Genomic DNA, 24,072 nt, shown 5'->3' on the forward strand with positions numbered 1-24,072 from the left:
ATGAATCTGAAGTCTCTGATATCCCTGAGACTTCCAACAGGAGGCAAGCTTTACTTCAAGCCCTTGTAGAAACTTCACAAGCAGGACACACAGCAAAGTCCCCAAACTCCATCCCTCAATCAGCTTCCAATGGTAAACTGCAGTTAAAAGATATTTAAAGGCAGTCCCCATGTTAACCTATGGGAGAGATAGGCCTTAAAATAGTGAACAATGAATTTGCCAGTATTTCACTATCAGGACATGTAAAACACACCAGTACATGTCCCACCTTTTGAATACACTGCACCCAGCCTGTGGGCTACCCAGGGCCTACCTTAGGGGTGCTTTACATGTAGTAAAAGGGAAGGTTTGGGCCTGGCAAGTGGGTACACTTTCCAGGTCGAATTTGCAGTGCCAGACTGCACACACAGATACTGCAGGGCAGGTCTCAGACATGTTTACAGGGCTACTTATGTGAGTGGTACAATCAGTGCTGTTCTGCAGGCCCACTTGAAGCATTTGATTTACAGGCCCTGGGCACACATAGTGCACTTTACTAGGGACTTACTAGTAAATCAAATATACCAATCATGGATAAACCAGTCACCAATCCAATTTACGCAGGGAGCACTTGCACTTTTGCAACGATCTGCAGTGGTAAAGTGCGCAGAGACAATAAATCAGGAAAAACAAAGTCCAGCAAACCATAAAAAACAGGAGGTCAGAAGGCAAAAAGACAGGGGAAGCATGTCAAAAAATGCCAGGTCTAACATATACACTTTAGTTTTCAATGGCTTCAGCCATGGCAAAGGAGATAGTGTGTTATATTTTTCCTCAGGCATAATAGTTATCGACACACCACTGTACACGATGAAAGGTATGGAGCAACCATTTATTTTCAGAGTAAACTTCAGACAATGTTTGAATGGCTTTGGAGCTTTTTCATTTTGACTTTTCTTTGACTCGTATTTTTCTTCACATGTGGCCAGTCCAACATGTGTGCATTTTTTTAAAGGTAAGCGCCGACATTTCACAATCATCTTCTTCACTTTCACCTGATACTGATACTGACAAACGTTTTGACGATGATTCAGAAGACAAGCAACTTCATCTGGTGTCAATTTGGGCCTTGTGGGCTTGAGTCAAATGTCAGTGCTTGAACATTTGGTCAGCCATTTTGTCTTTTCACCATGACGTACTTACTTTTTCCTTCTCCCTGCAAACTGTTACAAAATGGTTCTTACTGCAGCCTTTGCATACCTGTCCAATGGCGGGACATTTACCTTTGTGTGGAAATAACAATCCGCACCTGAAACACAACTTCTTTTTCCATGGAGACATCACCTTGTGTCATTCAGCTTTGTGTTTCTGCTTGCTTTTCATGTTCATGACTGACTCACTTCGAGCATCTCAGGCCTCCATGTCAGCAGCTTGTCAATCAGCAAGCTCTTCAGCTCTGGCAGCCATGAGAACTCACTTTGGACAAAGAGTTCCTCTCAGCATTCGTTGTCTGAATGAACCTGACAGGCATCCATCAATAACTCTGAGACTTACTTCTTCTTCATCATTAAATCCATTAAATCTATAATATTTTATGAGCATATCCAGTCTCTCAACTAATTCCACTATGGTTTCAGCAACTCTTTGTCATTCTTGACTGAAAATGTACCTTTTGTAACCTACATTTGGCATTGGATTGAAATTGAGATTCAAAGCTTCTTTAATTTGACAGTACGTAGCTTCATCAGTTGGCGGCATTTTCTTTATGACTTCTTTTACACCATCACCAGCACGATTCTTCAGCTACTTGATATTCTTTTTGTTATCTGCTTCTTCTAGTGCATCAATAAAATCATTAAATGCCTCTGTCCAAGCAGTTCATCTATCGGCAATATTTTGTTTTTTGGAAGCATCAAATGACGGTGGTGGTTTCAGGGGGCAGCATTAGAACCATTTGCGGGACTTACTGACATTGATATCAGAGGTCTCTCCAGTTCCTGTTCCATTCAAACTATCAGCCAGGCCCTGTGATGTTCTGGCCTCTGGGTCATCTTTTCAACTGTGGGGAATGTGGCCTCATTCTTGGTCTCCTTTGGAAGTACAGCCTTCTACAGTGTCTCTCGCCGTTTCAGGCATTGACGACTCTATAAGCAGAGCCCTGTGCACTTCTCCTTGGACCACTTCCCAGTGCTGTGGTATGATGAGTTCTGGTAAGCGGATGACCTTTCCTTTTATATGAATTGTTGTATTTTCAGGTGTTCTTTTGAGCTTTTTGACAGTTGGTTGATCTCTCTCTTGCAGTGCTGCTGATCACAACGTTATCATGTAATGTTCTGCACTTTCAAAACCTGGTTGTATACACTTTCAGGAGTAGCGCTCCATGTAAGGTAGAGCTTCATGTTGAGTTGTAGTGCAGTATGTCCCTGTATGGCCTTGCCAGTAGGTTATTGGCCAATGATGCGTAGACATCTTAGTGAAGCTCTCTTTATCCTCAAATGCTTCACACCAGCTGTAATTTCGCTTTTACTACACATATACCAAACATAAATTCTGCATTTCCACAAAGGCACACGTGGCACGCACCAGCAGTTTGCTTGGACCACAGCAAACTCTCTGGGAGAACACTGTCAAATCTTAGGGTTACTTATCCCCTATCTCATTGCAAGTTGTATTGTCCTTCCCAGCCTGGGTACGCGCCAATGAATACACCACATGAGGAGCTATGTATTACATGTCTTTATTTGTCTGCATGTAACTGCAAACTCTACGTTCTAAACCTGCATTCACTTCACCACTTTCTAACATTTACGTCATAGCTCTATGGAGTCCTTTAGAAGTCAAAAGGGTTCCGTCATTCATACTCACACAACACCACCCCACCAATAACGTGACAACTAATAGAAGCAAAGTGCTCTTCAAGGCCTTTTAAGCACCCTGGACTGTAGTATTCCAGAATCATTCACAATTCCATCAATCACTTATTCTTTAGAAGAAAAGAAATATTGGTCAAATGGGAAATCTTACATTGCTCTAACCTCACTGGACAACTTTCAAACATATCTTGCACAATGAACAGGCAGCCTCTGCACACTCAAGGACAATTCTGATGAGAATTACTTTCTACCACCATCCATCAGATGTGCACCTTGAATATTGACCGTAACGTATCAATGGGGCACTTTATCGAGGACATAATGTAAAAAAAAAAGATTGACAGGTATGTAAATATAGATTTTCTATACCTAACTCCACATTTATGAACCTATGTGGTACATATATCTTTAAGATACATAGATATTGAGTTAGGAGTAGTAATTCTATAGTTCCCTACATGCTCCTACTTTTCAATATTTTGTCCCTCGGTATTCTGTCCTCTATATTCTTCAATCACAATATTCTGGGGTTAATATTCAATAGTACAATCCACCCATCATGATAACTCTGCATGGAGATTCCATAGCTCTTCAACATCAACATGACTTTGAAATAGTACAGATCCTACCACTGCCAAACAACCCTAGACTCAGACGACCTCACCAACCTTCCCTTTGTCAGTAAAATCATCAAGAAAATAGTCTCCCCATGACTATAGGATCTTATCAGCAAGAACAACCTCATAGAGGCATACCAATCTGGCTTCAGTCTGCACAGTAGCATGAAAAAAGCAGCCCTGCAAATAGAAAATGACACCCTCATCTTCAGCAGTACAAATGACCCCATCTCCTAATTTTACTTGACCTCTCATGTAAGCTTGACACATCTGACCAACATGCATTGTTCAAATGTATGGGTTTGATACCATAGTCATGCAATGGTTCACATCTAATCATACCAAATAACACCAGTTCTTGCTGATGGGAAAATCAAGACCTCAAAAACTCCCTGACTCATGTGGCAAATCTGAAGAATTAATCTCCTTCCCCATCATCTTCAATCCCCCACATAGACCCCTTCAGTACTATAGCCACCAACAATATCACAATTGAATAACACACTGATTATGCAAAGGATGTGCCAGGAGAGCCAGCTAGTTCATCACAGAGCTGAAATCCACCAAACGCAAATGCCAGCAACTCAAAAGGAAGTGGTGCACCAGAAAATAGACAGGAGACCACACCACCTGCAAGACAGCCCTCAACCAGTACTACTGCTTCCTGAAAGAAACAAATAGGAACTCCCTAGCAGACTGCACAGACGTCAGCGCAACCCACAGCATGGAGCTCTTGGCCATTGTGAAGGAGGTCTCCAACCCAACAGCGACTGAGAACCACATTACGACCTCCCAAGAACAGTGTGACACCCTGGCAGACTATCTACAAACCTCAAACCCTGCTGCCAACAGCATCAGCCTGCTCACACCTTCAAACACAGACCCCAAACACCTGCTCACCCATTGGGACTCTCTCGGAATTCAAGCAACAATCTCCATCAAAAACTTTGTGCACTCTGGAACAGCCACAGACCCCGTCCCCGCCACGTCTTTAATCTTGGAAGCAAGACAAGTAGCGACAAGCTCAAGAAAATCCTGAACACCTCCATCACCTCAGCCTCTTTCCCTAAGGACTAAAAACATCCACAAGTGAGGCCCTTATGAAGAAACCATTGGCTGACCCAGCAGAACCGAAGAACTACTGGCCCATATCCCTGCTCCCTTTCCAGTGAAAATTCTAGAGAAGATAATCAACCAGCACCTGGCAACTCATCACACACTTGGAACACAACAACCTCCTGTACCCCTCTCAATCTGGACCCTGAGCCAACCACAGCACCAAGACAGCCCTGATCGCAGCCACAGACAACATCAGGGCCCTCCTGGACTGCTGTGAAATGGCAGCTTGTATCCCCCTGGGCCTTTCTGCTGCCTTCGATACGATCTTCCACCACATCCTGATCAACAGACTCTACCACATCGGAATCCAGGGAGGCACCCTCAAATGAATCACCGCATACCTCAAAGGAAGAACTCAGAGAATCCATCTCCCACTGTTCACCTATAAACCCAAGAAGATCATCTGTGTTGTCCCCCAAAGATCATCCCTTAGCCCCACCCTCTTCAACACGTATATGACTCCCCTGGCCCACACTCTCAGATCTCATGGACTCAACATCATCTCCTATGCGAATGGCACACAGCTCATCCTCTTAGTGTTAGAAAACCTCTCCACTACCAAATTCAATTTCCACGGATGTATGATGAATGTAGAGGACTGAATGAAGGACAACTGTCTCAGGCTCAACATGGACAAGATGCATGGTGACCTACTGAACTCGGCCCACCCCCACCCCGTCAGACCATGCCCGCAACCTCTGCATCATTTCAGACAGCAAGCTATCTATGAAGAAACCGGTTAATGTTGTCTCATCCGCCACCAGTCAACTGACAACAAATGCAAAAACACTTGCATTCACGTCCCCTTGAAAGAACATAAACAGCTAAGAGAATAAAGACAGCTTGGTACCAACTAGCCCTCCTGAAAAGAGTGAAACCCTTCCAACCTACATTATACTTCAGATCAGCTGTGCAATCTCCACCCCCCCCCTTGCCCACCCCCCAACAACAGGAAGGAAGTACATTTCTCCTCAAGGACGCCCCAAATTCTACATTGGCACCCATGAAAGGTGGCTCATAAGATACAGCTTGTATCATCAAGGGCCCATAGAAATTCAACTGCATGACTCCTCCAATGAAGAAACTTCACTGGCTTTCCCCCCAGGACTGCTTCACCTTCATCTCCACTGCATTACCTACCAGGCAATAAAAAGCAAGATCCCAGTAGACTTGGGTGAGAAACTAACCATCTGGAGCGTACAATGTCACACAAGGAACAAAACCATCGCCAAACAGGATACAAGGAAATGCAGGAAAAAATAAATGATAGATGACAAACCTCTTTGTTCTATGCAGTCTAGATCCGAATACTAGCTCTACTGAGTTCTTACCATTCTTAAAATTCACAAAGAAACTGAAGACAGATCTCTTCACAGAAAATTAATATAGTCTACCTGTCACACTGCAAACCAGTGTCAAAGTGCTCTTACCTCATTTGCAACAGGTGCTGCTGTGCAGGAAAAGATCCCTTAACATAACAATGCACTTCTTACTTTTAAGTCAGCAGTGGAATAAGTGCTGCTTGCATTCCGTTGCTATCTGCAGGTTAACTCACTAAAATATTTTTTGTAGTCCTTTTGTTCCATGCTCAGGTGCTCCCCAGCTAAGTCTGCACTGTTTACAGGCATATATTTGCTGAGTTTAAGAGGCCAATGTAAATTTTTGCTGTTGAAAAAAACACACATTTGATGTCTAGTTCACCAACTGCATAAATGTAATAAAAAGATGCTGGTTCACAGAGTGATAAATTCCTTTACCTTTTTAAGACAGGTTTGTCGTACATCCAGGAGGGCACTGCTTCAGTAGTTGAACAGCAGTTAATTCTACAACTTGGAATATGCAGTTGGGTTTTACAAGTAGATCATTTTGTCTACTCCCATGAATTTCCACAGGACAGCAAGGTTGTTTATCAATTTGGAGAATATTTACTTGGTAGTAAAGTAGGATTACAAGTAAATCAGCTTTTGTTCAGAGACATGAACTACTTGCTGATGCCTATAACCAATGGACTCAATTTTAAGCTCATTATCACCATAACAAAGTAGGAAATGAACAAGAGCATGTGAAAAGGTGAACTATTATAAGATGACTGTTAGCTAAAAAAAATAGGTTTCTTAGCAAAACTAGGTCCACTTGGGTATCAATTCTGGAGTCAGGATCTCAGAAGTAGCACCTTGAACTCTTGGACGTTAAAGATCTCCATTGAAGACACTGGAGCAGCAGCAGTCTAGAATAGGCCTGCTGCTCTCACCAGTACAGTGTCCTAATACACAGCCTCTGCCTCTTTCCTTCCCCTGCCAAAGGCTTCAGAGCCGCGGGAGGGTTTCAACTCCCAGGAGGCCTTTTTTTTTAACTAGGACATTCTGCCCTCAGGGGGCAGAATGTTCTAATAGCCTTATAGCCCACTGCAATGGGCTATACTGGCCATTAAAGGCCCTCTCCCTTGTTAAAGGCCTTTTACAAGGGAGCAGGCCATTAATGCCGGAGCGGGCCTTTAATGGCCAGTTCAGCCCGCTACAGTGGACTATAAGGCTATTTGGACTCATCTCCACTAGGCCATTCTACAAATATGGCAAATGTGGAGCTTCCTCAGAAGGCAATAGTAGCTCTTTTTCTCTGTGTAGCCTCAGTCCAAGGATTTCATGAAAGGGATTTGTTACATTCTTTGTAACAAACTGCTATGTAAACTATATTAGAGTAAAATAGTTGGAACCACCCCAAAATTAAGAATTTTTGTTCAGATGTTCAGAAACACTGAAAACATGGTTGTAGTCATACTGATTATTCATTTATTAATTTCAAGGAGACAGCCGGCACATGTTTTGACCCTTGTATGGTTGTCAACCTGGGGCTTTCTCTTCTCAATGCTTGATAAATTCTTTCATTTCCAAATTCACATCAAATAAGGCAAGACACGTGTTTCGCCCATTACATGGTTGTCAACCTGGGGCTTTCTCAGGGCTGTAGGATGAAAGAAAACTGAGATTTGCCAGATAAATACCAATTCCCATAGTGAAATTGTGAGGCCATTAGAAAAGATTAATCGTCACCCTGTGTAAAATCAGTGAAATTTCCAGTGTATTAGCATACATTTCAGGTGGTTATTCCATGGAACACCAAGATTGTATTGCCAAAGGGACCTAAGTCATGCTTGAAATTCACAAATAGCATCTCCAACATGACGAAGAGACATGCATGGTTCTGGCATTTAGATATATAATTGTGAATTGTGGCAACAAAAAACAAACAAAAAGATGAAAGAAACTTAGATAAACTAAATCCAGCATGCATATTTTTCTATTATAGTTGATATGCTAAAGTAATATTTCATGGGTCAAAACCCAGAACACGTCTCAGGCAAGATAGCTGACAGACTTAACAATATGGGTAAAGGTCTTGATGCTGAGCCAAAATTAGTTTAGGAAAGGCAAGTCGAAGTGCAAAACGCACAGAAATAGACAAGTAAGTGAAAAGACTCCACACAAAAAATGATGTGCACCAGTGTTGTACAGATCTGTGACTGGGGGTGAATGTTTGACAATGTTCAGCATTCCGTCCATCACTTGTTGTTTTTGCATTTGTCGCCCTAAGTGGGAAGGGTATGCCCAGACGTGGGTCCCGTGCTTCCCATGCCACTGGATTCAAGCTAGCCTGGCTGATGAGGGGTGAAACCCCGAAACCGGTCCCAGGATGCTTGTTTCCAGTCCAGGGAAGACCTGGCCTAGCAGTTCGGGCTGGACTGTTCCCATGGGGAACAGGGTCAAGACTGATTTGCATATGGCTGGGTCCAAACTGGAATGGCATGGGCAGCAAAAAAACGATGGATTAAACCCAGATCTGTGACTGGGGGTGAATGTTTGACAATGTTCAGCATTCCGTCCATCACTTGTTGTTTTTGCATTTGTCGCCCTAAGTGGGAAGGGTATGCCCAGACGTGGGTCCCGTGCTTCCCATGCCACTGGATTCAAGCTAGCCTGGCTGATGAGGGGTGAAACCCCGAAACCGGTCCCAGGATGCTTGTTTCCAGTCCAGGGAAGACCTGGCCTAGCAGTTCGGGCTGGACTGTTCCCATGGGGAACAGGGTCAAGACTGATTTGCATATGGCTGGGTCCAAACTGGCATGGCATGGGCAGCAAAAAAACGATGGATTAAACCCAGATCTGTGACTGGGGGTGAATGTTTGACAATGTTCAGCATTCCGTCCATCACTTGTTGTTTTTGCATTTGTCGCCCTAAGTGGGAAGGGTATGCCCAGACGTGGGTCCCGTGCTTCCCATGCCACTGGATTCAAGCTAGCCTGGCTGATGAGGGGTGAAACCCCGAAACTGGTCCCAGGATGCTTGTTTCCAGTCCAGGGAAGACCTGGCCTAGCAGTTCGGGCTGGACCCAAACTGGAATGGCATGGGCAGCAAAAAAACGATGGATTAAACCCAGATCTGTGACTGGGGGTGAATGTTTGACAATGTTCAGCATTCCGTCCATCACTTGTTGTTTTTGCATTTGTCGCCCTAAGTGGGAAGGGTATGCCCAGACGTGGGTCCCGTGCTTCCCATGCCACTGGATTCAAGCTAGCCTGGCTGATGAGGGGTGAAACCCCGAAACTGGTCCCAGGATGCTTGTTTCCAGTCCAGGGAAGACCTGGCCTAGCAGTTCGGGCTGGACCCAAACTGGAATGGCATGGGCAGCAAAAAAACGATGGATTAAACCCAGATCTGTGACTGGGGGTGAATGTTTGACAATGTTCAGCATTCCGTCCATCACTTGTTGTTTTTGCATTTGTCGCCCTAAGTGGGAAGGGTATGCCCAGACGTGGGTCCCGTGCTTCCCATGCCACTGGATTCAAGCTAGCCTGGCTGATGAGGGGTGAAACCCCGAAACCGGTCCCAGGATGCTTGTTTCCAGTCCAGGGAAGACCTGGCCTAGCAGTTCGATGGATTAAACCCAGATCTGTGACTGGGGGTGAATGTTTGACAATGTTCAGCATTCCGTCCATCACTTGTTGTTTTTGCATTTGTCGCCCTAAGTGGGAAGGGTATGCCCAGACGTGGGTCCCGTGCTTCCCATGCCACTGGATTCAAGCTAGCCTGGCTGATGAGGGGTGACCCCCCAAACCGGTCCCAGGATGCTTGTTTCCAGTCCAGGGAAGACCTGGCCTAGCAGTTCGGGCTGGACTGTTCCCATGGGGAACAGGGTCAAGACTGATTTGCATATGGCTGGGTCCAAACTGGAATGGCATGGGCAGCAAAAAAACGATGGATTAAACCCAGATCTGTGACTGGGGGTGAATGTTTGACAATGTTCAGCATTCCGTCCATCACTTGTTGTTTTTGCATTTGTTGCCCTAAGTGGGAAGGGTATGCCCAGAAGTGGGTCCTGTGCTTCCCATGCCACTGGATTCAAGCTAGCCTGGCTGATGAGGGGTGAAACCCCGAAACCGGTCCCAGGATGCTTGTTTCCACTCCAGGGAAGACCTGGCCTAGCAGTTCGGGCTGGACTGTTCCCATGGGGAACAGGGTCAAGACTGATTTGCATATGGCTGGGTCCAAACTGGAATGGCATGGGCAGCAAAAAAACGATGGATTAAACCCAGATCTGTGACTGGGGTGAATGTTTGACAATGTTCAGCATTCCGTCCATCACTTGTTGTTTTTGCATTTGTCGCCCTAAGTGGGAAGGGTATGCCCAGACGTGGGTCCCGTGCTTCCCATGCCACTGGATTCAAGCTAGCCTGGCTGATGAGGGGTGAAACCCCGAAACCGGTCCCAGGATGCTTGTTTCCAGTCCAGGGAAGACCTGGCCTAGCAGTTCGGGCTGGACTGTTCCCATGGGGAACAGGGTCAAGACTGATTTGCATATGGCTGGGTCCAAACTGGAATGGCATGGGCAGCAAAAAAATGATGGATTAAACCCAGATCTGTGACTGGGGGTGAATGTTTGACAATGTTCAGCATTCCATCCATCACTTGTTGTTTTTGCATTTGTCGCCCTAAGTGGGAAGGGTATGCCCAGACATGGGTCCCGTGCTTCCCATGCCACTGGATTCAAGCTAGCCTGGCTGATGAGGGGTGAAACCCCGAAACCGGTCCCAGGATGCTTGTTTCCAGTCCAGGGAAGACCTGGCCTAGCAGTTCGGGCTGGACTGTTCCCATGGGGAACAGGGTCAAGACTGATTTGCATATGGCTGGGTCCAAACTGGAATGGCATGGGCAGCAAAAAAACGATGGATTAAACCCAGATCTGTGACTGGGGGTGAATGTTTGACAATGTTCAGCATTCCGTCCATCACTTGTTGTTTTTGCATTTGTTGCCCTAAGTGGGAAGGGTATGCCCAGAAGTGGGTCCTGTGCTTCCCATGCCACTGGATTCAAGCTAGCCTGGCTGATGAGGGGTGAAACCCCGAAACCGGTCCCAGGATGCTTGTTTCCACTCCAGGGAAGACCTGGCCTAGCAGTTCGGGCTGGACTGTTCCCATGGGGAACAGGGTCAAGACTGATTTGCATATGGCTGGGTCCAAACTGGAATGGCATGGGCAGCAAAAAAACGATGGATTAAACCCAGATCTGTGACTGGGGTGAATGTTTGACAATGTTCAGCATTCCGTCCATCACTTGTTGTTTTTGCATTTGTCGCCCTAAGTGGGAAGGGTATGCCCAGACGTGGGTCCCGTGCTTCCCATGCCACTGGATTCAAGCTAGCCTGGCTGATGAGGGGTGAAACCCCGAAACCGGTCCCAGGATGCTTGTTTCCAGTCCAGGGAAGACCTGGCCTAGCAGTTCGGGCTGGACTGTTCCCATGGGGAACAGGGTCAAGACTGTTTGCATATGGCTGGGTCCAAACTGGAATGGCATGGGCAGCAAAAAAATGATGGATTAAACCCAGATCTGTGACTGGGGGTGAATGTTTGACAATGTTCAGCATTCCGTCCATCACTTGTTGTTTTTGCATTTGTCGCCCTAAGTGGGAAGGGTATGCCCAGACATGGGTCCCGTGCTTCCCATGCCACTGGATTCAAGCTAGCCTGGCTGATGAGGGGTGAAACCCCGAAACCGGTCCCAGGATGCTTGTTTCCAGTCCAGGGAAGACCTGGCCTAGCAGTTCGGGCTGGACTGTTCCCATGGGGAACAGGGTCAAGACTGATTTGCATATGGCTGGGTCCAAACTGGAATGGCATGGGCAGCAAAAAAACGATGGATTAAACCCAGATCTGTGACTGGGGGTGAATGTTTGACAATGTTCAGCATTCCGTCCATCACTTGTTGTTTTTGCATTTGTACAGTTCAACTTCTTCTTAAGTGATGCAGTCCCTTGATAAAGTCTTTCATTTCCAAATTCACATCAAATAAGGCAAGTAAACCATCCAAGTCATATCTAGAAAAACATATATATATATATATATATATATATATATATATATATATATATATATATATATATATAATAATGTACATCATGCCCTAGCAGCCATCTGTGCGTTAACAATAAGAGCCCATTTGTTCATTTGTTACCTACATTGTGCGAAGTATGATGCATCTTGAAATATATCCATTCAACTGAATGACAGGTAAAAACGGTATAATCTAAGAGTCAAGAGGTCAGTCCCATCAGCAGAAGGACACATATGGCATCATGGAATTTATATCAATCGGTATTGAAATAGAGCAGTATTATTCCCGTAAAGGGCACAAAACTAGTGCTGCACATGCTCACAAAGAAAACCGGTCACGGTGAGGCCTTTATTAAACAAGGTGTCTCATAGAGAAGCCCATATCCTTAGTGTTGCAAACCAGGGTATAACATTTATTAAGGAATCCTAATGCCCAGCAAAGCAGAAGCCCATATACACGGACCAGGGTACAGATATAATATTTATTACGGCATATTAATGCCTGGCAAAGCAGGCAGGAGTTAGCCGCCTGACTAGCCGTGTTAACCACAGACATACATAAGCATGATGAAAGAGAAGGGGGCCAAAGACATGTAATAAAAGCCCTGGACCACCAAGTGAACCAAAATAAAATACATAATTATATGTGTAGAAATCCAGGCAGTGTGAATCCTAGACCTGGGAAGCCAAACAAACCAAAGGACCAATACAAAAGAAAGTGGGCAGACAATCAACTTACATTCATCCCAGGCTGAATCCTGAACAAAACAGCAGAACTTGACGACGTTGTCAGCGGGTGCCATATTTGGTTCAGGGCTTATATCAGGGATATTCAAAGTCCTATCTTAGATTCAATAACCTGACTACAGGAGCTGATGGTGATCATGTATGGTTCTGCCACCTTGAAATGGAAATCCAGAAATTAAAAGATCTTACAAGGGGAGAATTTATACGATAGGCGGGGTAAAATGCCTCATAACTCCAGTGAAATTCAAATGCATAATCTAAAAATTGCTGACCGGAAACAAAGTAACACATAAATTGAGGAAAGTACTGATTAACAGCAGGGCCATATTCAGATGATCTGTGACTAGTTAAACAAAACAAATGAGGCATCTGACTTTCTATATCAAAAGGACAAACACCCGGGATAAAAATATTGCTGAAAAGGACATTAGTATTGAAATACCTGCTGGAGTAAATGCCAGAATTGGTAGACGTCAGTAGGTTAAAGCGACCTATTAATGTAAATTAGGGAAATGAAGGGGGGAGGTCCTATTACACCATTCAGGTAACAGGATAAATGAGAACACCAAACTTGCTATATCAGTAAAAACAATGTACCCAGGATAATACTGTTCCAGAAAGGACATTTAGAAAGTATCTAAATACCTGTTGGGTTAAAAGACAAAAGTGGTAGAAGGCAGAAGCTTAAAGCGACCTATTAAAATTGATTAGGGAAAAACTATGAAAACTATGATGAGTCAGGGTATGTACTGCCTGGAAGTTGTTAAAGCTAATTTGATGGTACAATAATCAGCAAGCAATTGCCTGAAATTTTCAATCTATTTAATCCTATCTTGGCAGTATTCGAGAGCCCTTTTCCAAAAAATTGGCAAGATCCTTTTTCTAGAGATGATAGATTTAAAACAATTAGGAAGCAATATACTTTGAGTAATATACAAATCTAACATCACTCGGATCTACAGAATCACTTTATTCAAGTAGAGTATTGTGTAGTAGTGATTTGAGGACTGGGCTTTCAACTCACTGAACCTACCCACTAATGTGATGGCAACTAGGAATGCTGCTTTCAAGGATAAGTGCTACAAAGTATGCATAGCTTTGAAGAGCAAGACATTAGGCTTTGAAAAGGATTTCTGACTGGAAGAATGATTTTAAGAACCTTAAAAACTTTTTTCAGTCGGAAAACGAAGGAGGAACAGAAAGGATTTTTCCAAAAAGTGCTGGAAATCACTAAGTGAGGCTCTTTTGAAGACAATTCCCACCCAAATACAGGACGTAGAGCAATACTGTTTCTTCTTGACATCAAAGTCCTAAGATACGTTTCCAAATAAAAGATGCAGATTCTCTTAAACCTGCATTTATATAATATTTTGATGGAACAAAGATTTGCTTCTTTAAGAATTGTCATTCAATCCGGAGGTAAATGTAACTAACCATTTTGGAAAGGATCATGTGCCAGACTACCCAGATCAGTGACTGCCATTTGCAGTGTGCTGTCTTGACTTGAACTGTGGAAAGAAGGTTTGGCCTGCAGGGAAATCTATAGTTTGCTTGTTTACTCCGATAGGTGGAGCAATCAACAAACAACCATGAATTCCAGGATAACCAGTTTAACTCCCAAATCATTTTTGGGATCAGTGCTGTTGACGGAAAGGTGTAACAAAATGCACTTGTTCAACTCATTGATAGTGCTCTCCCCTTAAATCCATTCAAATGGGTACCTGGGTGCAAAGACTCACTGTTCTATGTTATAAGCAGATTCAAAAAGAGATACCTTGGACTTTTGCCAGTGATGGGAGTCTTGACCAAGAACCACATGGAAGATTATTCATTTGTGGATTTCTGATATTGATCTGCTTAAGGGATCATATTCCTCATTTTGGCACTCAGCCTGATACCTCACTGTTTGTTCGAGTAGCAGAACAATGGCCATTGTCATGCTGTCTTTCTGAAAGTGAGCTGCCCTTTTTTCCCACTTGCATAGTTTCCTTTTAAAAATACACATTAACGAACTAGAGAGGATGCTAGCTTTTACTTAACCTTTTTTTAAGTTTTAACTGGCAATTTTTTCTTTAATCACTTGTGTGCGCAGAAGCCGTCCTCGCAGACAGTGTTCATGTGTGCAGGGCTGCTCTGAGCCATCTTGGCACACGAGACAGGAAATTCCTCCGGTACGGGTACCAGAGGGGTTTCCTGTACCTAAAAATAGCCTCGGGAGCTGAGGTAGAGCTTCCCCAGCTCCCGAGGGCATTTCAGTACTTTCATTGAAATGATGATCGGCACGCATGGCGCGCTGATATACTTTCAATGAAAATGAAAGTGAAATGAACCGATCGGCTCACTTTCACTGCATCGGTGCATGGGGGTTATGTCGGCCCCCCCCACACCACTTTAGATGAGTGAGGTATCATTATAAAGGGGAGAATCTCCCCTTTCCAGTGGTACCTTTCCCAGGTGGCTCCCTGCTTGGAGATCACCAAAGGAGGGCGATCCCCAAGAAGGGTTGCACTTCACTAGATACCAGGGATTTATTTTAGTTGTGGGGATGGCCCCTTAGGCTAGGGCCGCTCCCTATAATTGGGGATATATTTTCTCCGGGGGCAAATTGCCCATATTTTAGGCTAATCTGTCCCCAAAGGGAGCAAAAAAAACACTAGACACCAGGGATTTGTTCTTTATTTTTAGGGGTGATGGCTGCCCAACGTGGACATGTCCATGCACCCACATCACCCAAAAAAAAATAAAAAGCTTTTCTGCCACCCGGGGACAGACGGGGAGAATTACCCCCACCTGTGCCCCAGGGTGGACGGAGCGGACAGAAAGTCCACAAAACACCAGGGATTGCTCTTTGTTTTTTGATTGGTAGGATTGGGGGCTGCCCAAGATTGGCATGACAATGCCACTCCCCAAATAAAAGGAAATAATATTTCTGCCCCCCGGAAGAAAGAATGGGGGCAATTACCTTTGTCTACCCCCCTTGTGGGGGTTGGGGCAGAAAGCCCACTAGACACCAGGGATTACTTTTTTTTATTTGTAGGGGTGGGGGCTGGCCATCCTGGGCATAGGCATGCCTCCCCCGAAAGAAAAACAGTCTTTCTACCTCCTTGGGGGCAATGACTCCATCTGCCCCCATGGGAGGGGGGCAGAATGCCCACTAGACACAAGGGATTACTTTTTTGTAGGGGTGGCGCTGCCCAGCATGGGCATGGCCATGCCACTACTTCTATAAAAATGGGGGGAAAGTCTTTCTGCTCCCATGGGGTAAGATGGGGTAACTACCCCCACCTACCACCCCTCCAGGGCAAAAAGCCCACTAGACATTCCAGCTAACTTTTTTTTGTAGGCGATGGGCATGCTCCCACCTCCATAAAAATGGTGAAACAGTGTTTCTGCCCCTCCTGGGGGTAGATGGAGCAATCACCCCACCTTCCCCCCCCAAGGGGGACATAAATCCCACTAGACACACCAAGAGTTACTTTTTTGTAGGGTGGGGCTGCCCAACATGGGCATGGCCATGGCCACACCTCCATAAAAATGGTGAAACAGTCTCTCTGCTCACCCTTGAGGGGCAGATGGGGCAATTACCCCCACCTGCCCATCCAGGGGGAGGGAAGAAAGCTCACTAGACACCAGGGATTACTTTTTGTTTTGTTTTAATTTGTAGGAATGGGGGCTGTCAGCATGGGCATGCCCCTACCCCTTCAAAAATTGAGAAACAGTCTTTCTGCTCCCCTGCGGAAGCATCTCACCCCAATGGAAGCACAAGCCTATTTCATTCTTTTGGGTGTTGTTTTTACAAATGGGGCAGGAGAGTTTGGCTGACTCGTAGTATCATCCCACTTGCCATGTTGAACAACTAGTTGTAGGAGGCTGGCCTGGCTTGTAGTGGGTACCAAGGGGTACTTCCACTCTGTACCAGGTCCAGTTATCCCTTATTAGTGTAGAGGAGGTGTTTCTAGCAGCTTAGGCTGATAGAAGGTAGCTATAGCAGAGCAGCTTAGGCTGAACTAGGAGACATGCAAAGCTCCCACTATACCACTGGTGTCATATGCACAATATCGTAAGAAAACACAATACACAGATATACTTAAAATAAAGGTACTTTATTTTTATGACAATATGCCAAAAGTATCTCAGTGAGTACCCTCAGTATGAGGATGCCAAATATACACAAGATATATGTACACAATACCAAAAATATGCAGTAATAGCAAAAGGAAGTAATGCAAGCAATGTAAAGTTACAGTGAATTGCAATAGGAGCACATAGGTATAGGGGCAACACAAACCATATACTCCAAAAGTGGAATGCGAACCACGAATGGACCCCAAACCTATGTGAGCTTGTAGAGGGTCGCTGGGGCTGTAAGAAAACAGTGAGGGTTAGAAAAATAGCCCACCACAAGACCCTGAAAAGTAGGTGTAAAGTGCACCTATATTCCCCAGAGAGCACAGAAGTCGTGATAGGGGAATTCTGCAAGGAAGACCAACACCAGCAAAGCAACCAAAGTGGATTTCCGGACGAGAGTACCTGTGGAACAAGGGGACCAAGTCCAAGAGTTGCGACAAAGTCGAGAATGGGCAGATGCCCAGGAAATGCCAGCTGAGGGTGCAAAGGAGCTGCCACCGGATGGTAGAAGCTGTGGATTCTGCAAGAACGAAGAGGGCTAGAAACTTCCCCTTTGGAGGATGGATGTCCCACATCGTGTAGAAGCTTGCAGAGGTGTTCTCACGCAGAAAGACTGCAAACAAGCCTTGCTAGCTGAAAGGGTCGCGGTTAGGGTTTTTGGATGCTGCTGTGGCCCAGGAGGGACCAGGATGTCGCCACTTGGATGAGGAGACAGAGGGGGCGCCCAGCAAGTCAGGGAGCCCTCACAGAAGCAGGCAGCACCTGCAGAAGTACCGGAACAGGCACTTGGAAGAGGAGTGAACTGGAGCTCACCCGAAGACACAAAAGGGAGTCCCAGGACGCCGGAGGACAACTCAGAAGGTTGTGCACTGCAGGTTAGAGTGTCGGGGACCCGGGCTGGGCTGTGCACGAAGGAAATCCTGGAAGAGTGCACAGGAGCCGGAGCAGCTGCAAATCACGCGGTACCCAGCAATGCAGTCTAGCGTGGGGAGGCAAGGACTTACCTACACCAAACTTGGACTGAAGAGTCACTGGACTGTGGGAGTCACTTGGACAGAGTTGCTGAGTTCCAGGGACCACGCTCGTCGTCCTGAGAGGGGACCCAGAGGACCAGTGATGCAGTCTTTTGTTTCCTGCGGTTGCAGGGGGAGGATTCCGTCGTTCCATGGGAGATTTCTTCAGAGCTCCTGGTGCAGAGAGGAGGCAGGCTACCCCCAGAGCATGCACCACCAGGAAACAGTCGAGAAGGCGGCAGGATCAGCGATACAAGGTTGCAGTAGTCGTCTTTGCTACTTTGTTGCGGTTTTGCAGGCGTCCTGAGCATTCAGCGGTCGATCCTTTGGCAGAAGGTGAAGAGAGAGATGCAGAGGAACTCTGATGAGCACTTGTATTCGTTATCTAAAGAATTCCCCAAAGCAGAGACCCTAAATGGCCAGAAAAGGAGGTTTGGCTACCTAGGAAGGAAGATAGGCTAGTAACACAGGTAAGTGCCTATCAGAAGGAGTCTCTGACGTCACCTGCTGGCACTGGCCACTCAGAGCAGTCCAGTGTGCAAGCAGCACCTCTGTTTCCAAGATGGCAGAGGTCTGGAGCACACTGGAGGAGCTCTGGGCACCTTCCCTGGGAGGTGCAAGTCAGGGGAGTGGTCACTCCCCTTTCCTTTGTCCAGTTTCGCGCCAGAGCAGGGCTAGGGGAACCCTGAACCGGTGTAGACTGGCTTATGCAGAGATGGGCACCATCTGTGCCCATCAAAGCATTTCCAGAGGCTGGGGGAGGCTACTCCTCCCCAGCCCTAACACCTTTTTCCAAAGGGAGAGGGTGTAACACCCTCTCTCTGAGGAAGTCCTTTGTTCTGCCTTCCTGGGCCAGGCCTGGCTGGACCCCAGGAGGGCAGAAACCTGCCTGAGGGGTTGGCAGCAGCAGCAGCTGCAGTGAAACCCCGGGAAAGGTAGTTTGGCAGTACCCGGGTCTGTGCTAGAGACTCGGTCGATCATGGAATTGTCTCCTCAATGCCAGAATGGCATTGGGGTGACAATTCCATGATCTTAGACATGTTACATGGCCATGTTCGAAGTTACTATTGTGACGCTATACATAGGTAGTGACCTATGTATAGTGCATGCGTGTAATGGTGTCCCCGCACTCACAAAGTCCGGGGAATTTGCCCTGAACAAGGTTGGGGCACCTTGGCTAGTGCCAGGGTGCCCACACACTAAGTATCTTAGCACCCAACCTTCACCAGGTGAAGGTTAGACATAGAGGTGACTTCTAAGTTACTTAAGTGCAGTGGTAAATGGCTGTGAAATAACGTGGACGTTATTTCACTCAGGCTGCAGTGGCAGGCCTGTGTAAGAATTGTCAGAGCTCCCTATGGGTGGCAAAAGAAATGCTGCAGCCCATAGGGATCTCCTGGAACCCCAATACCCTGGGTACCTCAGTACCATATACTAGGGAATTATAAGGGTGTTCCAGTATGCCAATGTGAATTGGTGAAATTGGTCACTAGCCTGTTAGTGACAATTTAGAAAGCAGAGAGAGCATAACCACTGAGGTTCTGGTTAGCAGAGCCTCAGTGAGACAGTTAGTCATCACACAGGGAACACATACAGGGCACACTTATGAGCACTGGGGCCCTGGCTGGCAGGGTCCCAGTGACACATACACTAAAACAACATATATACAGTGAAATATGGGGGTAACATGCCAGGCAAGATGGTACTTTCCTACACTAGTAGACCCAGACAGTTATGAACACCAGACATCTGTGGAGTCCAGGGTTGTGTGCTTTGCATGTATCCCACGCCATTTTCTTACCGGTAATGCCCTGCAAACCTCAAACGTTAAATAAAAACAGATATTTTCCTCACATTTCTGTGACAGAAACTTCCAGAATCTGCAGGAATCTACAAAATTTCTACCAACTAGCATTGCTCCACTTGTGCCGGTAAAAATGCTGTGCCATTTGTGTGGTTGGGCCTAGTGCCAGCGACAGCAACAGATCCAACCGCACAAAAACAATCCTCAGAGGCATTTTCCTCTTTCTAAGTGTGCTACAGAATGCAGCACACTTAGAAAGAGGAAACAACGAGGAGAAATACAAATATTTCTCCTTGTTAAGCCTATACTGGGAAAGTGTAGGATTTTGACACCATTCCCAGATTTACCAGTGATAGTAAATCCGGAATGCGCCATAATCCACGGGTGGATGCGTAGGAACACACATGCTCCACCAATGTAATGGCTCCCTCAGCAGAGTAACGCAAGGCAGCAATTTGCATTAATCAAGCCATGCAGGGCCATGCAAACTGGCCTTGTGTGACCTGATAAAACTGAGTTTTGTTGATGCATCGCCCTTGCACCCCTTAAGTGATGCAAGGGCGACTCAACACAATGATAAATACGCCTCTGAATGAGAAAGGATAGGACGAGTAGTCTATGCTGGCTGAGACTATTGTGCATCGACAGGGGTGTGCAGATCCCTGTAGCCCTTTCTCCCTTTAGGTGTAAAGCATGGAATACACTAGGGGGCATATTTATACTCTGTTTGCGCCGGATTTGCGTCGTTTTTTTTTACGCAAATCAGACGCAAAGCTAACTCCATATTTATACTTTGGCGTTAGACCCGTCTAGCACCAAAGATCTTGGAGTTTGCGTCATTTTTTTGCGTGGACACCTACCTTGCGTTAATGATATGAGAGGTAGGCGTTCCCTTCTAAAAAATTACTCCAAGGCATGTGCGCCTTATTTAAACTCCCGTGCAAAAATGACGCACAGGAGTGGGCGGGCCTTAAAAAATGACGTCCAGCCGCTTTTGCGTCATTTTTTAACGCCTGGTCAGGGCAGGCGTTAAGGGACCTGTGGGCTCGGAAGGAGCCCAGAGGTGCCCTCCCATGCCCCCAGGGACACCCCCTGCCACCCTTGCCCACCCCAGGAGGACGCCCAAGGATGGAGGGACCCATCCCAGGGAACTTAAGGTAAGTTCAGGTAAGTATTATTTTATTTTTTTTGTGGCATAGGGGGGCCTGATTTGTGCCCCCCTACATGCCACTATGCCAAATGACCATGCCCAGGGGACATAAGTCCCCTGGGCATGGCCATTGGGCAAGGGGACATGACTCCTGTCTGTGCTAAGACAGGAGTCATTTCAATGGGGGTTGAGAGTAAAAAAAAATGGCGCAAATCGGGTTGAGGCCAATATTTTGCCTCAGACCTGACTTCCCCATTTTTTGACGCCCAAGCTCCATTTTCCCCTACGCCGGCGCTGCCTGGTGTGGGTCATTTTTTTTTACGCACACCAGTCAGCTGCGCCGGCTAACGTCATTCAATAAATAAGGCGCCCGCATGGCGCTTTGGAATGGCGTTAAATTTTTTGACGCACAACTGCGTTGGCGCAGTTGTGCGTCTAGGTGTGCTAGTGTAATTGTCCTCTTGAAATAAGAGAAACTCTCTTTTAAAATGGATTGTCTGTCTGGAGGAAGGGGTCCATCAAGACATCATATTAGCTCGGTTGACAAGAAGAGCTTCTTCTTAAGGAGACCGTGCAGCATCACTGCTGTACCAGAAGGCGCTTTTCACAAGACATAGTAACTGGCCCAGCGCATGCATGGACAATTCAAACAATAGGTGGACATGGCCCCTCTTGCTGGGTGATCTTGGACTATGGGTCGAGAAAGAGGATCCGAGTTTTAACTGCAGGAAGGGAAGTATTTGGTTATGGTAACTTAAAATGTTTGGATATGGTAACTTAAATATCTGAGACTTACACACCAGGAAAAGAAAAGATATGTGGCACAGGGGAATATATGGAGAAAAATGAATATATGCCCAGGCAGTGTTAGAATGAAGAGTTTCAACACGAAAACATATATAGAAACAGACAAAGACTTTGGACTCTCGTCCTGTGATATGGAAACAAAAGGCAACTTCTAAAAGGGGTGAGCACTTTTAGACCGTTTACATACCCCTTTCGCTTGTTCTTTGACCTTTCGCCTTCGCCCTTATCTCACCAGGTGCTGTACTCCGCCGGTATCTCGTTCATCGATATCACCTTGGCCTACGGAGGGCTCTCCTTCCTCGTGTTCATGAACTGCTTCTTCTCTTGGTCCATCCCGCCCTGCACTGCAGGAAAAGAGGGCAGCTACAGGTAAGAGGGGGCCAGGCTGCATTGTAAGGGCGGACAAGGCTTCTCCACCAAACACTAGGCCGGGCACTACGCAGCTTAGAATACGCTGACTAGTGAAGGAAAATAATAATTGGAGGAAACTGCATTTTTGCATTGCGACTGTTTCAATGAAGTAAGAATAGACTAAAACGTTTAGGGCATGCTTCCCTTTTTAGGTCGAGCCGAGCATGGACCATTGTTTGGCTACCTTTGGCCCGTATTTATACTTTTTTGCGCCGCATTTGCGTCGTTTTTTGACGCAAAATCGGCGCAAACGTACAAAACAGTTGTATTTTGTACGTTTGCCCCGATTTTGCGTAAAAAAAATGACGCAAATGCGGCGCTAAAAAAGTATAAATATGGGGATAGGAGTGGCTTTTAGCCCGCTGATTACTTACCATTCGTTGACATCATTATCACTCTTCTTTGATGTCTTCTAATTTGGCAGCAAGCGTGAAGTATCAATTCCTGCATCCTTTCCCTTTCATTCTGTGGAGCTTTGACCAGGTAGAGATTGATTTAACTTAATTACTGTCCATCGGCCTCTCTGTTTGAGATTGAGGTTCTTTGGCATTTTATATAGTGCTCAGTCGACCAGACTTGAAGGCATTGCAGCGCTTTACATGTGCGCCAGTTGCATTAAACACGTCTAAATTAATTCTTTTTAAGCACTGGGATAGTAAGTAATTTGTCCAGAATCTCAGGATGTCAGCTTTGGCTAGGCCTGCTATGGTGTCTGCACTTCTCTGTGATTCCTTTTAACTATAACAAAATTAGAACGCAATGATTTACAAGACATACAATTTGTGACCATCCTTTAGTAAGAAAAATTATTTGCAAAATGCTTATGCAATATACTTTTAATGAAAAAAATGCAGACGTTCAGAAAGAAATACAACTGAAGCCTGTGAAGTATATCTTACTCTATATACACTGATTCTAAGATGAATATATATAATTACATCACAAAAACATATCAATTTGCCGATCTAGCCCTGCATATTCAATTCTGCACTGCACTTGTGATCTGCAATATAATATAACAGTTCAAGAATTGTGCTAAGGCTTTCCTTGTGGCAATGAGGACGATGCTCCTGTCATACTGCTACACCCTCAGAGTACATATCCCTGAGGAGAATTTGTAGCACCATACATTGAGTCCATTCTGTAGGCGGTTCTGTACTTGGCAGTAAGGTTTCAGCGACTTGCAGGGCTTGTATAAGCCATAAACAGATTTGGCAGAGCTTGTGGACCATTCATGCCCATGAAAGTTTCCTTATCTCAAATGTGTGTGTTTCATTGCCACAAACCCAGGGGCCACCCAGCTACTGCGCCAACCACACAGGGTCACAGGACCCTTTACCCTAATTCCCTCTTCAACCGAGGAAGAGTATTCTGGTGGTCAGCCTACTCCTTAGGAAAACTGGCATGATGACATCGGTAATAAGCATTGGCAAGACAATAAGTCTCGGAAATGCGTTGTCAATTTTTTGGGGCTAAGTCGTACAGCATCGCTGCTGCTCTGTAGCATGGCTTAAAGTTAAAAAAATGTGCTATGACGCTGTCAATGTGCCTGCTTTATAGACCTTTTTTAGACTTTCAATCATATTGCACTGCAGCCACGCAGCTGCACAACGTGGCTAAGAAAACATTGATAAAGCCAAGTAGCTTTACTATTTAGCTTTTCAGTGTTTTCCAGCTGTGCGGTACAGCTGCGTGGCTGCTGTGCAGCATGGTTGAAAGCTTTAAAAGGCACTATGAAGCCGCCAGCTTCTTTTTTTGACACTTTTAGTCATGCTCCACACCAGGTGGGCTGCTGTGCAACATGGTTACAAATTATTGACAAAGCCAATACATTTTGCATTGTTGAGAACTATTGGCTTTGCCAGTGCTTGTTTCCTTCAACTGCAATATTATTTTTTGGTATCATAGTGCCACCCAGTGACTGGATGTAGGTAGTGCAGCAACAAAGATGTATGAGCAGGCAAACCATCTCCCCGTGTTTCTGGCATGTTATTGACACTGAACAGAACCACTGGAAGACCCTTCACCGTTAAGGCAGTG

The 24,072-nt window shown here is 45.6% G+C and overlaps 1 protein-coding gene across 2 annotated transcripts in view; it reads left to right on the forward strand.

Moving 5' to 3' along the window:
• The window catches only part of LOC138304169 (large neutral amino acids transporter small subunit 4-like), a 310,553-nt gene that overhangs the window by 168,019 nt on the left and 118,462 nt on the right, over positions 1–24,072 (forward strand). For both annotated transcript variants that reach the window (XM_069243998.1, XM_069243999.1), the window contains one exon: positions 21,857–21,990. In XM_069243998.1, the coding sequence (XP_069100099.1) occupies positions 21,857–21,990 (134 nt within the window). The remainder of the gene's footprint in view (positions 1–21,856; positions 21,991–24,072) is intronic.

The sequence above is a fragment of the Pleurodeles waltl genome, chromosome 7, assembly GCF_031143425.1.
Source record: "Pleurodeles waltl isolate 20211129_DDA chromosome 7, aPleWal1.hap1.20221129, whole genome shotgun sequence".
Classification (NCBI taxonomy): domain Eukaryota; kingdom Metazoa; phylum Chordata; class Amphibia; order Caudata; family Salamandridae; genus Pleurodeles; species Pleurodeles waltl.